The sequence below is a fragment of the Eptatretus burgeri genome, chromosome 14, assembly GCF_056783735.1.
Source record: "Eptatretus burgeri isolate ZD-2024b chromosome 14, Ebu_testis_v1, whole genome shotgun sequence".
NCBI lineage: Eukaryota > Metazoa > Chordata > Myxini > Myxiniformes > Myxinidae > Eptatretus > Eptatretus burgeri.
In genome coordinates, this window is record NC_140974.1 from 33506560 (window position 1) to 33523493 (window position 16934).

General features: G+C 42.1%; 1 protein-coding gene across 5 annotated transcripts in view; it reads left to right on the forward strand.

The window, feature by feature from the left end:
* The first annotated feature begins 537 nt into the window (after positions 1 to 537).
* LOC147012940 (traf2 and NCK-interacting protein kinase-like) overlaps positions 538 to 16934 on the forward strand; it is a 262159-nt gene continuing 245762 nt past the window's right edge. For 2 of the 5 annotated variants that reach the window (XM_085854314.1, XM_085854315.1), the window contains exon 1: positions 538 to 839. In XM_085854314.1, coding sequence (XP_085710440.1) covers positions 795 to 839 — 45 coding nt within the window. In that variant the 5' untranslated portion in view covers positions 538 to 794. Of the gene's footprint in view, positions 840 to 990; positions 1365 to 16934 lie in introns of those variants that run through there. The other 3 variants (XM_085854316.1, XM_085854311.1, XM_085854312.1) reach the window with 3 other exon arrangements.

Consider the following 16934-nt stretch of genomic DNA (forward strand, 5'->3'; position numbering starts at 1 on the left):
CCACGACTGACTGTCCATTTGACCCGTTCCTAAAAAAACCACAAATTGGTATTTTTTCATCAACCTCCTCTTTGAAGGATCTCATGGGATGATGAGAAAATATTATTCGACTAATGACCTGTGATTGATGTTGTGCTCGACACTGCGTAAAAAGGACGGATTTTTCATTTTGGCGCCGGTTCTCAAACAATCCCACCGTAAACTCCTGCGAGTCCACGAGATAGACCAGTCGGTGGTCGCAACGTCGTGATGGTCGAGGTGGATCAGACGGGACCACTAAAACGGGACACGTTCCGTGTTCGTTATGTTCACTATGTCATCGTCCGTGTCGTTTGATGTGACGACGTTTCCTGAATCCATCCTTTGATTTCTGACCTCAGAGCAGATGTTGTGCAGGACGGCCTCAGCGATATCCGTTTGCCATGCGAAGCGAGGCCACCAGGTGGACCCATGGGCCAATACGGGCAATGAATGGGTTGTTGTTTTTTTCTCATTCACCTACCGGGTGTTCAGTGTAGATCGTCCTCCTTAAGGCAGAGCAGAGAGAGAGAGAGAGAGAGAGAGAGAGAGAGAGAGAGAGAGAGAGAGAGAGAGAGAGAGAGAGAGAGAGAGAGAGGGCATGGATCACGTTCAACAGTCGTCCCTCTGTAATTCTCATCACATTGCATTGCGCACTAGCTCGGACTGAGTATCACGGACCTCCTGCTATCAACTCAACGCCATCGTCCCGTCCGCATCCCTCGCACGCGCACTCCTATCACCTGCCGCCCTAGGGGGTCTCCTCGCTCCCAGCCATGTCCAAGGAGTCTCCGAGACGCATGGATTTCGCCGCTTACAAGGTGGGACGGACAGAGACCGTTGGTTGCTCTCTTGCGATGCTATTACAAATGATGGTAAACAACAAAGGTCACCGATGTTGACGATAAGGGCGGCGACGGCGACCTTCGTGATGAATATTCGTGCGGGGGATGTTGAGACGTTGTTGATAAGGAATGATGTGAAAAATGATGGATCTATGTGCCCTCGACTCGTCCGTCCCTTTGAGATGGGCAACGCGATGGACTCTTCAATGAATAGCAACGAGAATCTTTAATGATGTCATTTTGGAGGTAATTAATTGCGGAGGTGAAGACAGAAGAATTCATCGTGTGGGTGCGAAAGAGGGCGAGAAGCGAATTCACGAATTATATATTTTATAAATCCTTTTTTTTTGGTAATAGTCTTCCTCTACTGGTTTTGCTAGTTGACTGTGTTCTTCATCTCCGTCTATGCAATCTTGGCTGGTTCACCTTGTTCAGACGTCCTTCGATCGGGATAATTTTTTTTTCTGCTGAAATGCCTTCTTTTGGCCATCGGGCGCTAGGGTAAGTGCTTCGTTTCAATTTTTTCCAGAAATTATCCCTTCTTTGTGTTTTCGTCTATTTTCAGCACATTATTCAGTGCAGGGTTCACCCTTTCGGATTTTGATTTGTTCTTCTGATCTAAAATCTTGCACCTGAGCCACAGTGGCACCAGCTGGCCGAGGAAATCACAGGTGTCTGTGCAACCCAGGTATCGTGATGCTGGGATCCCAGGTTCGAATCCCATTGCCTGTACTGTTCTGTCCATCGTCTAATTAGTATCTTAGTCCAACATATGCTCGGCTTATATGTATGTATATAAAAAGCTCCTCCACGAGCCTTCCGCGTCACTGAAAAATGAAATGTACCAATTGGCTGCGCACTTCTCTCTAGCGCATGGCTCTTGCCTCAATGGCCTGTGCCTTTTTTTGTGAGCAATTGATATTTACAACCAGCACTGTTGTGTCATATTTTAGTGCTGTCTTTCATGATATTATTTAATGGTTTAAAAGCTAATCCAAATTTTGCAAATGCACTTCTTTGGCTTTGCAGTACCTGCTTAGTTTAACCTTCCTGCCAAGTAACCCAAAGTGATATATAAATATATATATATATATATATATATATATATGTATATGTACCCGATCCATATACCTTAACCCGTTACAGAGCGTCAGTTCTGTGGAAGCTATTTCCTGGTAAGGGTCATGCTGGGTAGTTTGCAATCCCTCTCTGAGCAGTACTTAGGGCAGGAATTGGGAAGTTGTTTGGGGGTGCTAAAGACAGCTGGCCGACTCTTTGCTGAGGACTCTATGGGATCTTTAACATCTACCAACAAAAGCTGGGAGAAGGTATGCTTAGGTTAACGTCTATCCGATGGACAGCACACACATTGATGAATCACCTTGTCGGTGAAACACTGGAATGACAGTTTATATCCAGGTCCAGGTTCAAACCGAGGATAGACGGCTTTGAGGCATTTGCATATTCGAACCTAGGCTCCAGGCCATCTTGCCAGATTCCATGTACTCGCAGAGTACCCACCCTGCAGGTGATTTTGTTCCAAGCATGCAACACGTTCTTCTGATGCATACCTTTATTTAGGTGGTGTACAGGTATGGACAAAAATAATAATAACCCTGGTTACGTGCATGAAGCAAAAACATACTGCTTATAATTCAACACACCTCACCACACTGGAAAACGTGGGGACAGGAATACTGCACTGTAAATGGTGTAGACTTGTAATACCCTCCACCACCTGGAGGCGGTGCTACACGATACACATTTACATAGAGAAATTGCGTCCCCCCCCTCTATCCCACCGCCATCCCTCCGCCCTCCCCTCGACCAGCGACCAATATATAAACACCCCTATACATGAATTGGGGTCATGATGATCCTATGTAGCAAGTTTGGATGTAATCAGCCCAGAATTGTAGGAGTAGCATGACAAACAAACAAACACACAAACACCACTCCATGAATTATGGTAAGGATATACTAGCGAGGTACCCACGCGATGCATGACAGGGAGCCCAAATGCAAACAAACGACATGGAAACAGCGAATGCCAAACCATGAACCAATAAATTCCACATTCCTGTTACACCTTCAGTCGAACGTCAGGCATGGACAGCCAATTCATGAAACACTTGGGCAAAAAATCTTACTGCAGCTGACCCCAACAGAAGTAAGGTGGGTAATATTTCAGTGATGCCCCAATGGCGAAACTGCAAATGTCACCGGTGGAAACCCTCACATAATTTCCTAATTCTCCTTTAAACTCAATCTCTCTATATTTTCATTCCACACAGCATCGCTCCATCACAAATTAATACTACACCATATTAATGTAACAAAATACAAACACCCATGAGGTAAACGGAGAGAAATGCCGTTCTATTGTTGCATCAGGATCGGGAGCAGTTTTATACGGATCAAAAGTCAAAATCATAATTGTATTGAAGTATTTATGAAACCTCTCACCAACCTAAGTACACTGGCTGGAACTCCAAAACATTCCAGAGAAGGTTTGGTGGGGCTCGTCCCAAAACTGAGGGAGTAGTTCGGGACGGACAGACAGACACTCCTGCTTTATAATATACTAGTGGGGCACCCGTGGGAAACCCACGGGCATAGAAATGTATGATATTTGGACATCTTGAGTTAGATGCTGCAGGTAGAATCTTCCAAAATGGATACTGGCAATTCATGAGATCCACAAATGATGCATAATGTACACAATTTATTTACTTCACATAACATGTGAATGAATACATAATATGTGAATACATGTCCATGCACATGTGAAATACAGTTTGTTTATAAACCTCAGATATCTGAAATGGCTGTGTTTGGAGCAAAGCCGAATTGCAACTTCAGATATTGTCTCGGAAGTTGTGATGTTTTCCATTATTCCCTTGATAAAGTTGTTGCAGTCGAGCAGGTACAGCAAATAAAGGGGGTAGTTGGACTTTCCTCTTGGAGCAACAAAGTGTAAATCCATCGCCTTTCCATGTTGATTCATTTGTGAAATGCTTCGCAAAACAGTACACACATGGTGAGGTCATAGGATCCAAATTATGCTCTTGGACAATATTATCAGACACTTCGTCCGATTCATTACGGATGCTGTTGTATATGTTTGCTGAGCACGCATTGCCCTCCAAAGTCTTCGTTGCTCAGCATCCTGTGCAAGTCTCTGTTGAAGTTCATTAGCCGTCTCATTCTCCCGCCTCTGTTTTTCTTTCTGCATTCTGTGCAAGTCTCTGTTGAAGTTCACCAGCCATCTCATTCTCTCTCCTCATTGTTTTTCGTGCTGCATTTTGTACAAGTCTCTATCTAAGTTGATCAGCCATTTCATTCTTCCGCCTCATTCTTTTTCTTTCTGCTTCCTGTGCAAGTCTATGATGACATTCATCAGCCCTTTCATTCTGTTCCCCCATACTTTTATTCATTTTGGGAATGGTAGTTCTCGGTTTAACGTCCCTACAATCGATGCCACCCCTGGCAAGGTAGCTAACCGTGGTAGGGTAGTAGTTTATAGTCGAGTTGGGATTCCAACCCTGGCAAGGTATCTCAAAGCTGAATGTACAATCATTTGAAAGTCTAAGCAATCTTCACAGGCCATGAAATAAATGCAATGCGATTGATTATTTGAAATAATACTTCACTTTTACTGTGCTTAAGATGTGTGACGTCATCATTTCAATGTCATCCTGCTTCACACAGGAGCTTTATACTTGTATGGCTCCATGATAAAAGAGTACCAGACTTGCAACTTTTTATTGTGACTATGTCAAAATGAATGAAACATTTTATTGTGACGACTGTCAAAAGAATGCAGCTGAAATGCAAAAGTCCCTGGGAAAAAGTGTTGTGGGTGGTGTATATGGACATTCCACCCTTCTCTCCGAAGAAAACAAAAAATTACTCTTTTCATTCATGTCGAGCACACAAAAGGACATTTTTTTAAACTCAAGATTTAAAATTAACTTCTCTAAAGTGTACATGTACATAACTTGTAAAATAAAAACTAAAAAATATCTCTCGGGAATTTCACACGATTCAGCCTTGAAAACTCATGGAAAACCAAAAGTTTGTTTTATTAAAACTTCATGATTTTCTTTCTTTTGTATTATGAAAATGTGTCTTATTTGGGCGGTATATAATAGACAGCTGTGATCACTGACACGCATTACTTTATTTTCTTTGCACGAGTTCTAATCAAAATATACCTTTGTTTCTTCAAAAGTTAATTTAATGATAACTCCCCCTCCCCACATCGTGTCTGACCAGATACATTGAAAACAATTACAGTAAAGTGCCGATTGAAAGTCGACACCCCCTTTTCAAAATTTCCACCTTTTGTTGCATTATAGCCTGGAATTAAATTTCATTAAATCAGACTTTTTCCACTTTTATTTGCACATCATAACCCACAACTTCCAAGTGAAAAACAAATTCTACTAATTTCAGAAAATTAATGAAAACACAAAACTAGAATATCTTGGCTGTTCTTGAAGGTTTCATCTGCTGGGTAGAGCATTTCACAGCAAACACTCAACCATGAGAACCAAGGAGCTTTCAAAAGACCTTCACAATAAAGTTGTGGTAAGGCTCGGATCAGGAGATGGGTGTAAAAATATTTCAAAGGCCTTGATTATCCCTTGGAGCACAGTCAAGACAATCATTAAGAAGTGGAAGGCATATGGTACCACCAAGACCCTGCCTACATCAGGCCTGCCTAGATTAATTCAGCAGGGTGGACACTTATCCAACCAAGATAATCGAGTTTTTTTTTTTTTGTATACCTTGGTCGAGGCTCGTATGAGAGCTAACACACAACTCACAGCAAGGAGGCATGAGACAAGAGGGGCGGGAGTGGAAGGGACAAAACAGTGGGGAACAGACACATTAGGTGAACTGTGGAAGGGAGAGGGATGGGGATGGGACGGGGAACATGGCGAAGAGAAGATGGACATTTCAGGGACTTTCAGGAAGGAAAGCAGGAGAAATGAAGGAAGTGGGCTTGGGTGGATTATCGGGGGTAGAAAAGATCGAGGATTTGGATGGGGGAAGATAAGAGGTGGTGGTGAACAGCTGTTTTGAAAGCCTGGAGGGAAGAATGGGAAAGAATAGAGTGAGGAAGTTTATTCCAAAGGCGGGAAAAAAGAGGAATGAAAGAGTGAAGATGAGCAGTGATTCGTGATTTTGGTAGTTTTACCAGAAGGGGGTTGTTGGCGGACCTTGAGCGCCCTGTGGAAATGTGGTGGGGACAAATCGCAGAGAGAGCAGGGGGGCAAGGCTGGAGAGGAGTCGGTAGAAGACAGAAAGACCACCGACCAACCTGCGGTGATTGAGTGAGAGGCCCAAAGACTCAGCTTCATTGCGGGAGATGCCGATGATCTTAAATGCCCTGGTTTCGACAGCGTGAAGCCGAGAAAGGTGGGAGGCAGGAGCACCAGCCCAGAGGGGAGAGCAGTACTCCATCAGGCTACGGACAAAAGCTTTGTAAGTGGTCAGGAGCTCAAGAGGGCCGAGGAAGGACTTAGCACGACGGAGGATTCCCAGTCGGCGACTGGCTTTTGAGGCGAGGTTGGAAATGTGAAAGGCGAGGTTGGAAATGTTTTGTATTTTTAATTAATTTTCTGAAATTTGTAGAATTTGTTTTTCACTTGGAAGCTGTGGGAAACGATGTGTAAATAAAGGTGAAAAAGTCTGATTCAATGTAATTTATTTCTCGGCTATAATGCAACAAAAGGTGAAAATTTTGAAATGGGCTGTAGACTTTCAATAGGCACTGCACACATGAATTACATGGCCATGCACATGTGAAATGCAGTTTCTTTATAAATCCTGCCCTTGTACACGATTCAGCCTTGAAAACTCATTGAAAACCAAAAGTTTGTTTTATTAAAGACCACAATTTTCTTTCCTCTGCATTATGAAAGTGTACCTTCTTTGGGCGGTGTACAATAGACCACAGCTGCAATGGCTGACATGCATTACTTCGTTGTCTTTGCATAAGTTGTAATCAAAATATACCTTTGTTTCTTCAAAAGGTAACTATGATTAAAAAAAGTAACTTAATGATTACTCCCCCTCCACAAATCACGTCTGTCCATTGAAATTGAAATTGAAATGGCTATTAGAATGCATTTTTGTGGATAGACGTCAATGTTCGTCCTATTTTCTCACCTTTGACTGAAACTGAAACTTGACCCATCGAAACGACTACAAAAAATGAAATAAGAGAGTGAATTAGAGTTAAGATTTAGCCATGAATGTGTCTGAATGGACTTTATATTACAGGCCTTAATTTCAATGAAAATGCATTGCTGTTGAAAAACGCCAATATTCTTCCCGTTTTTTGCATCCAAAACTTACATCATCGAAGCGACTACAAAATAATATGAAATCAGACACTGGATTAGTTAAGATAAAGCCGTTAGAGTGTAAGAAAGTGTGAGCCTTACAAAAGAGGCTATACGGAGCAAACAAAATGGCAGCGATTTGATTTTGAAGCCCCTCCCTGGATGTGGGAAGCCCCGCCCTGAACTGAGAAGCCCCTCCCCAAACGGATGGACAGACAGACCGGCGCAGATTTTATATATGATATATATGTATATGTATATGTATATGTATATGTATATGTATATATATATATGTATATATATATATATATATATATATATATATGTACTAGCAGGGTGTGCTTACATATTGTGTAAGCATATGAACTGTGTTTCCCTATTGTCTCGGGGTCACTCACCTGCATTTGATTTTTCATTTATTTATTTTCATTTATTTATGTTTTAATTTATGGATGCTTTACGACAGTTCTGTGATTTTTCCTGGTGTATCAACTTCACTGTCCATCGGCATACAAAATTTCAGCTTTCTATGCCACCCGGAAGGCACCGATCTTTAATATCAGTGAGTGAGTGGTAAGAAAGAGCTTTAAATATTACTGGATGACCCGTGAACCCGTTGGGTTCCCATTGTGACAGCGGTTGATAAAAAAATCATTTCAAGAAGAAAAAATAAAAAAAAAGATAGCTCCAGCGAACTATACCGCTGAGGTTGTTTGCATTGATCAAATCATCTCAAAGAGTACTTCATTGAATCGGAAATTGATTTTTTAATAATTTTTTTTGTTGCCCGATTTTAATGAAACTTGATATTGTACGTTAATGTGAAAAAAAAAAAAACGGAGAAAAGAAAGTCGAAGAAATAATTGTGCAGAATCTTCGAAACAGTTTTATTTATTAATGAAGACGGAAGTATTAGATCAAAATGGCGAATGTTTATTTTATGCTTAAAAATAAATCGTTCTTTGTCGAAACTAAATGTTTGAGATTTTAAAATAAATCATTTCAAGAAAAAAATATAAAAAAGATAGCTCCAGCGAACTATACCGCTGAGGTTGTTTGCATTGATCAAATACTCCCAAAGAGTACTTGACTGAATCGGGAATTTATTTTTAAATAGTTGTTTCCGTTGCCTGATTTGAACGAAACTTGATATTGCACACCGCAAGAGAATGGTGAGTAAGTTGGCCTTAAAACTTTTGCGCTATTGTGTACCGTTTTGGCTGTATTTCGGGAACATACATATATATATATATATATATATATATATATATATATATATATATATATATATATATATATATATATATATATATATATATACAAATTGAGAGATTGAGTAAAATATAGAATATATACTATATATATATATATATATATATATATATATATATATATATATATATACATTATATATATTTATTTTTGATGTACATTACCTTATCTTAACAGAGCATTGATACTGATTGTGGCGGTTATCACACTGTTGTAGTAATCCACAATAGACCTTTTCGATCGGCTGTATTCTCACAAAACCCATTCGCATATCTACAACAACATAAATATACATAGGGTAAGAATAACAAAATACAATAACTTGTACACATAATACTGAAGGCAAATACCACATACACATCACATAATAACGAAGTTAAACTCCATACTCTAATACCAATTACATTCCTCAGAGTACATTATTCCTAATATAGTGTATAACATACCATTACTGTTCCAGCATGACTTTCCACGGAGTACGTGGTATACGTGTCAACACCAGCCATTGACCTTCATATACAGTGCTGCCACATCCGCCCAATTACCGTTGCCGCCAATTACAGTATGGCACTTTATTATCACAACACACACTTTATGTCAATAATCCTCAGAGGTCACGAGACTTGTCTTGGTTTCAAAAAGCGTGTCTTCAATTCACGTAAAAACTGAAAAGGAAAAATGCAGCCATTCAGTACACGCCGTTACTCATGTGGCACAACGAACTTGCTACATGCTTCACACAAGACCTTCTACGATACATTTTACAGCCACACAACACATTAACTTCCCTCAGTTACTTCAATAGGCTCAACAATAAATTGAGATTCAACTTACCTCTATCCAAGGGTCGCGTATTAAAGATAAAACATCGAAAATGGAGCCGATCAGTTTCTTTCGCCGTCGCAGGCAAAACGTCTTGGCGGGAAGGAAGCAGAAGTGCAATAATGCGAGTACACTGCCCACCCACGACAAGAAGTCGTAATACAACTTTCATAAACAGCCACACTGATGCTGCCAATGCAGTTTCCAGGAAAGGGTTATCCTGGGTGAATTGCCATTTCCTTCCCAGTGTTGTTTGTCCATTCTCTACCCTCTTAAGTTCTGAACATCAAGCAAGGAAACAGCATGTACCATTTGAAAAAGTTTTTGGTATAACTCGGACAAAGTTTGAACCACCATCCTCCCAGACTCAGAAAAGGCGTTCTAAATAGTACACCACCGAGTCTCATATAAGTATATACTGTATGTATATATCTAATATATAAATATCATTATCACCCCTCACTGACTCACTGACTGACTCAATCACTGACTGACTGATGTTAATGTTCAGTACCTTCCAGGTGACATCAAAAGCTGAAATTTTGTATGCTGACAGATAACGAAGCCGACACAACGGGGGAAAAAATCGTAGAACCATTGGAAAGCATCAGTTAATTAAAATATAAATAAATGAAAATAAACAAATTAAAAAAATTAATGCAGGTGAGTGGCCCGAGACGATGGGGAAGCATGGTAATTTCGCGATCCAATTGACATCGAAACCGATACACCAGGAAAAATCAGAGAAGCATTGGAAAGCATTGGTAAATGAAAATATAAATCAATGGAAAAAAATGAAAATAAACAAATGCAACAACAAAAATGCAGGCGAGCGACCCGAGACAATGGGGAAGCACAGTTCGTTATTGCTTACAATGTGTAAGCATACCCCACGGGTATATTATACACACTCCTGAGATGTGCTCATGGTTCAAAGTCTGACTCCACGAAAGAGAGCTTTTCCTAGTTTAAAACTGGTGCCTTATTGGTATTTTTTGGAATGTTATCCATCTCAAAATGATACTTTATCATTGTGCTGTCATCACAATTGTACCAAATAACAACACAAAACCAATCCATCCATTCCATCCATTAGGACCATACTCTGTGCAGAGCGTTGGTGCCGCCGAAGCAGTCTCCTTGGCTATTGGGAACAATCCTGGACGGGTCGCCACTCCGACACAGTATACCAGCATGCTGGCACTCATTTTGCCGACCTCGGAAGGATGACAGGCAGAGTCAACCCCACCTGGTGTTAATTCAACAGCTGAGCGGCATTTGAACTCAGGACCCTAGGATCCCAAGCCCACTACCTTAACCATTAAGCCAACACCAGGCATACAAAACCAATGTTGTTAAGAAAATTAATCATTCATGGTTGTCTCGTTAGGGCTGCCAAGGTAGCTGTGCACCATGAAATCTCTGTATCTATCCAGGAAATGCTTAATTGATTGGGATTTGTTCACAAATGTGGTCCTCTGGTTGCATCACTAATGAGGTGCAGCAATATTGCTGATACAGTGACTGTCTAGATTATGGCAGGAAAGAGGAGATCTGTTTGGTACCAATGCAAAATGACTTCTTCTTTTCAAGGTCATGTTTAGTTTTTTGGAGTAAACAACCCAGGTGACCACCTGGGGTGCTGGGCTTGTGGTGATCCTGCCACATAGCGACAACAAGGAAATTTGATGCAGGAGGATGCCTTTTAGCCTATCATGCCTGCGCTACACCAACACCAGATTAAACCATTTTATCAAGACATAAAATGCCATACCACCATCATTTTAGTAATTTTGCTGTATGAAGTTAAAGGGCTAGCCCATATTTATGCCCAACTAAAATGGCCACCAGTCTCCCAGTCGGCCATCTTTCATCAGATCACGAAATAAAATGAGGGGCACTTGTATGCCATCATTCATTATCTGGGTGCCAAGTTTGAACATTGCTGAATGCATTCCGAGAAATGGTTGAGGATGTGTTCAACATCGGGTTTTATTACAACTAAAATTCCACCAGTCGACCATCTTGGATCTAATCTCGAAAAAAAACAAACAACAATAACGTGCATATGTAAGCCATCCTTCAATGTGTGCCAAGTTTCAACAACATCAGTAAATGCTTGTCCGAGAAATCGTTGAGGATGTGTTCGACACCGGGGGTTTTCTTTTTTAACAACTAAAATGGCTGCCAGTCGGCCATCTTGGATCTGATGTCAAAATAAAATGACGTGCATATGTATACCATCATGTGTTGTATTTGTGCCAAGTACAAATAAAATCGGTTGATACATGCCCGAGATATGGTGGCGGACGCATGCGCGCAGATACGGACACGAAGATCAAGATCAAATCCATAAGCCCCCATTTTGGACTAAGTCCAACAGGGGCTAATAAATCTGTCAAGCTAATGTTTTGATTTAATTGGGAAGATGGGGAGAGTGTGGATGAGAAAAGTGTGGCAGGCTCAGGGATATCACCAGGGTGTTAAAAATAAAACAAAGTTAAAAAGAAAAAAATTTGGGGGTGGGGTGAGAGAGTGTGTAAACGCGGCTTTAGGGTGAAGAACATACAACACCAACCACACACTTTCACTTGATGAGACCCCCTCACAGATGTACACAATCACCCATCCTCACTCAAGCTACCTTCCAGTCCTAGCCAATATCCCAGTACGCATTTGCCTCCAATGCTTCCAGGTACCCATCGAAATTCCAAATTTATACCTATCTGCTGTTTCTGCTGCCACCACCTTTCCAGAAAGTCCATTACATGCATTAACTACTCGAGTAAAAGACCCCTGCCTTACTACCAACTTAACTCTTCGCTTCTTGACTCTCAGGCTATGGCCCCTGGTCCTATCACTGTCCATTTTGCTGAAAAACTCTTCTGCACTTATTACCTCTGCCATCGAGGGTGAGGTTGGTTGTGTTTTCACCCCTCTCTGTCTGTTTGTGTGGACGATATCTCAAAAAGTTTTTGACAGATCTGGATGAAATTTGGTGGGCAGGTTGGGTGTGTGACAAGTACGAACTGATTAGGTTTTGGTGAAGATCCGGATCCGTATCCAGATCCGGATCCGGCTTCGAGAATTTTTAAAAGTGATTCTTCACGATTGAGAGATAGGTCCAAAAATGATATATAGCACAATATCTCAAAAGGTTGCGGATGTATTCAGACGAAACTTGGTGGAAACCGTGGGTGTGTGACAAGGAAGAATTGATTCAATTTTGGTGAAGATCCGAATCCGGATCTGATAATTTTTTAAGTGATTCTCCACCATTGAGAGATAATGCTAAACTCATATTTAGCATGATATCTGAAAAAAGTTGTGTGACGGATTCGGATGAAACTTGGTGGACAGGTTAGGTGTGTGACCACGACGAATTGATTCGATTTTGGTGAATATCCGAATCCGAATCTGGATAAGAATTATTTATTTTTTAAAGTGATTCTTCACCATTGAGAGATTGGGCCAAAAACGATATAGTCCTGTATAGCATGATATTTCAAATATGTATTGGGGCCGATATGTTCTCGTGGATCATGCATTACGTGACGGAGGTATGTACTCCACTGAGGGCCCTTCTTCTTTTCTCTGTACCCTTCATTATCTTACACATCTGTCATATCTCCTCATAACTACCTTGTTTATGATATAGAAAGTCCTCTCTCTTTCAGCTTGGAAACACTCCCTTTGCCCCCCAAATGATTCACACCGCTTCCTCAATGTAAAACTTTATTCGCTTCACCATTTTTCCAGCCATAGGTTGACATCTATAGCTCTGCTCATCAATTAGATTCCATTTCTTAATCTTGGGAGAATCACAGAAAACATGACCTCACAACCCTTTGCTTTCAGCCACTTACCCAATATCCTGGATCTATTTTTCAAAACCTCTGAGTTAACTTTCCCTAAATCATTTGCTCCGAGGTGAACCACAACCAACTTCTTCCTATCAAGGCCCGATACAATGTCGTTTAACCTTCATTCAATATCCATAACTATTGCTCCTTCAAAAGTGCACAGGACTCAATGACTACGATCCTTCCTGCAGAATGAAGAATTTAGATATTTCATTGTTTCATCACCAACAAAAACTGTCTCCCAGACCTCATTCCGACCTATCTTTATCGTTGCATCCTCACCACCAACTGCACTCCCTACATGCTAACCACTGCCTGCATGCGCTATGCCCTCACCACTGCCTGCACTCACTAAACCCTCACCCCCATTGCCTGCCCTTGATACTGCCTCACTACTGCCTGCCATCACCACTGCCTGCTCTCACCATGCCTGCTGTCCACACTGCCTGCCGTTATCACCACCTGAAGACCACCCACACTTGCTACATCCTCACCACTGCCTGCACTTTCTAAACCCTCACCACTGCCTGCCCTTTGCTACCTCCTCACCATTGCCTGTCCTTGCTACTTCCTTACCACTGCCTGCTCTTGCTACTCCCTTACTACTGCCTGCCCTCATCACTGTCTGACCTTGTTACCTCCTCACCACTGCCTGCGCTCACTCTCCCCTGACTACTGCTTGACCTTGTTACCTCCTCACCACTGCCTGCGCTCACTCTCCCCTGACTACTGCTTGCCCTTGCCACCCTTTCACCACTGCTTGCCCTCACCGCTGCCCTCGCTAACTCTTCATAAAGTATTCAAAAGTTGAACAAAAGCAGAGGGGGTGCATGTTAAACCTGTGCAGGAGGACGAAAGTCCGAGTCTTCAGATCCTTGGTGCTTCCAGTCTTGCTCTACGGATGTGAGACTTGGACTCTGACCAGTAATCTGAGAAGGAGACTTAATTCCTTTGGTATCATGTCTCTTTGGAGAATACTTGGCTCTCGGTGGTCAGACTTTGTGTCCAACGACTGGTTGCTGAAAGAGATTCAAATGAGATTTGTTACCTGTGTTGTCCATGAGCATCAGCTGCGGCTGTATGGACATGTGGCTCATTTTCCTGATGCTGATCCTGCTCACCAGATTTTCTCAGCGAGGGAGTCTCATGAGTTGAGGAGGCCAATGGGCTGACCACGTGCCTCATGGTTGCAGCAGGTTGATCGGCATTTCAAGGAGATGGGGATGGGCCAGACATCTGCCTGGGGGATGGCCAGACAGAGCCCCTTAGAGTACTGGTGGAAAGTGGACGCAGCGATGCGCTGCTCTGGCACATGCTCCCATACCTGACCTGACCTGGTGCCGAAGACACCCCTTTCCTGAGGCGTAATTTGATCTTGAGCTGGCCCTGGTCGTGGTGGGACAATATTGCGCCCAATCAATGAAGGAATTCGGCCTCGCCTGCACAAAGGCCGACTCCTGCCAAAACATGATCATGGGATCTTTCATGCCTAGTTGGTAGCAGATGAGATAGCAAGCTTAAGGAGGATGTGCTCCACAATGTTCCTCCCTCAGCATTGCACCGAACAACATGCCAAGCCACTCAGAGGTGACGACGATGTGGCTGAGATATCCTGCCTCCAAAATAACAGATAAAATGGGACAAAATATACGAATGATTGTAGTTGCGAGATTGACCATCATCACAATGTGTGCACCACTTATCCATTGGCTGTGACCACCACAACCAGATGATGTTCTTTCAGGACCCAGTTGAGAATAAGCTCTTTGGCTTTTAGACTTGCTTGAAACACATAGTGGGACACATCTTAGGCGGGACCCTTAGGCAGAGACCTCCAATTAAATTGATAAAAATAGCACACCAGTCAAAATACCAAAAGAGATCAGCACTGTGCTTTCACCCTGACGGTTGCTGTGCCTGCTCTGCTCCACATTCAAACCATGGTACAACATCATGAGCTTGATGCATAACTGCACCTTCACAGTGCATTCCTTCTGAAACCGTGTATGTTTAATCTTCGTCAGGTTACACTGCAATGATTTTTTATTCACCTTGCAATCAAAGCCAGTCCGCAAATCCTTCATGCACATGCAGGCGTGTCAAATCGCTCCCAGATACAAGTACGACTAAAAGAATGTCTTCACCAGCTAAGAAGGTGAGCAAAAGAAATAAATCAATTCCTCACTTGTTGGGGAGGTCGAAATCAGAGATGGGCCCAAATGCCCTCCAAAATGTATCATGTACCAGTTGGTGTTTACACTCGTGCTCAGGCGCTTCCATTTTTGGTACAATGGACATCAGTCTGCATGCTCATACCTGTTTGACAGCATTTGTTTTGTCATGCTACATCCAAAGCTTGCATCTTGTGTTTATAAATCGATTTTAGATTTCAGCAACGCAACCGATTGTGCTGTATCGCATCACTCCGTGACGTCACTGATGTTGTGACGTCACCGGTGTTGTGCTATTTTTCGTTGCAGTCAAAGTCCACGTTCGATGGCGTTCTTTTGTGTGTGCTTCAATAACTCAACAGTTTTAAAGAGTGTATGGTTCATACATTCACCATTGTATGACGTCGTATTATGACGTTGTTACCTCCACCACCGAAGGTGGACGGAGCTGGGTATGTTTTTATCCCGCTCTGTCTGTCTGCCTTTGAGTGTGATATCTCAAAAACGTATGGACGCATTCAGACAAAAGTTGGTGGACAGGCTGGGCGTGTGACAAGGACAAATTGATTCTGTTTTGGTGAAAAATAGCACAACACCGGTGACCAAAACAGATCTGGTCTGCAGCGTTTGTCTGTCTGTTGGTTACTTAGTGAAAAATTTTGAAGATTTTTTTTGCCAAGTATGTTGGGCTGCAGCGTTTGTCTGTCTGTCTTTGTTTGCCTGTTTGTCACACGATTTTTGGCCACAGTTTTCAAGCAATCGTTTTGAAAAAAATTTTGTACGTAGGTAACCGACCGAGGATGACAAAGCTAAATGTTGATGAAGATCCGAATCCAGATCTGGATCTGAGAATTTCTTTCGTGATTCTTCACCATTGATAGATAGGGCCAAAAATGATATATAGCACAATATCTCAAAAGGTTATGGATGGATTCACACAGAACTTGTAGACAGGTTGGGAGTGACATGAGGAAGAATTGATTCAAGATGGGGCTAAAAACGATATTGCATGGTATCTCAAAAAGAGATCTCAATATCTCAAAAAGTTGTGGAAGGATTTGGATAACATTTGGTGGACATGTTGGGTGTGTGACAACGACGAATTGATTCGATTTTTGTGAAGATCTGAATCCGGATCCGATTACATTTGGTGGACATGTTGGGTGTGTGACAGCGACGAATTGATTCGATTTTTGTGAAGATCTGAATCCGGATCCGATTACATTTGGTGGACATGTTGGGTGTGTGACAACGACGAATTGATTCGATTTTTGTGAGGATCCGGAAACGATAATTTGTCAAGTGATTCTTCACCACTGAGTGATGGGGCCACAAACTATGTATCACATGAGATCTCAAAAATTCGTGGATGAGTTATGACAACACGACGTGGATGAGTTGGTGAGGTGACAAGAATAAGCCATTTCGATTTTGGTTAAGATCCGGATTCAGATCCGATCAATCAGTGGGATTCAAAATTTAACCTGTTAAGCCTGGCAGAGTTATGCGTTCCACCAAGTGCCATTATACCTGGTGTTGGCTTAATGGTTAGTGTGGTGGGCTTGGGATCCTAGGATCCTGAGTTCA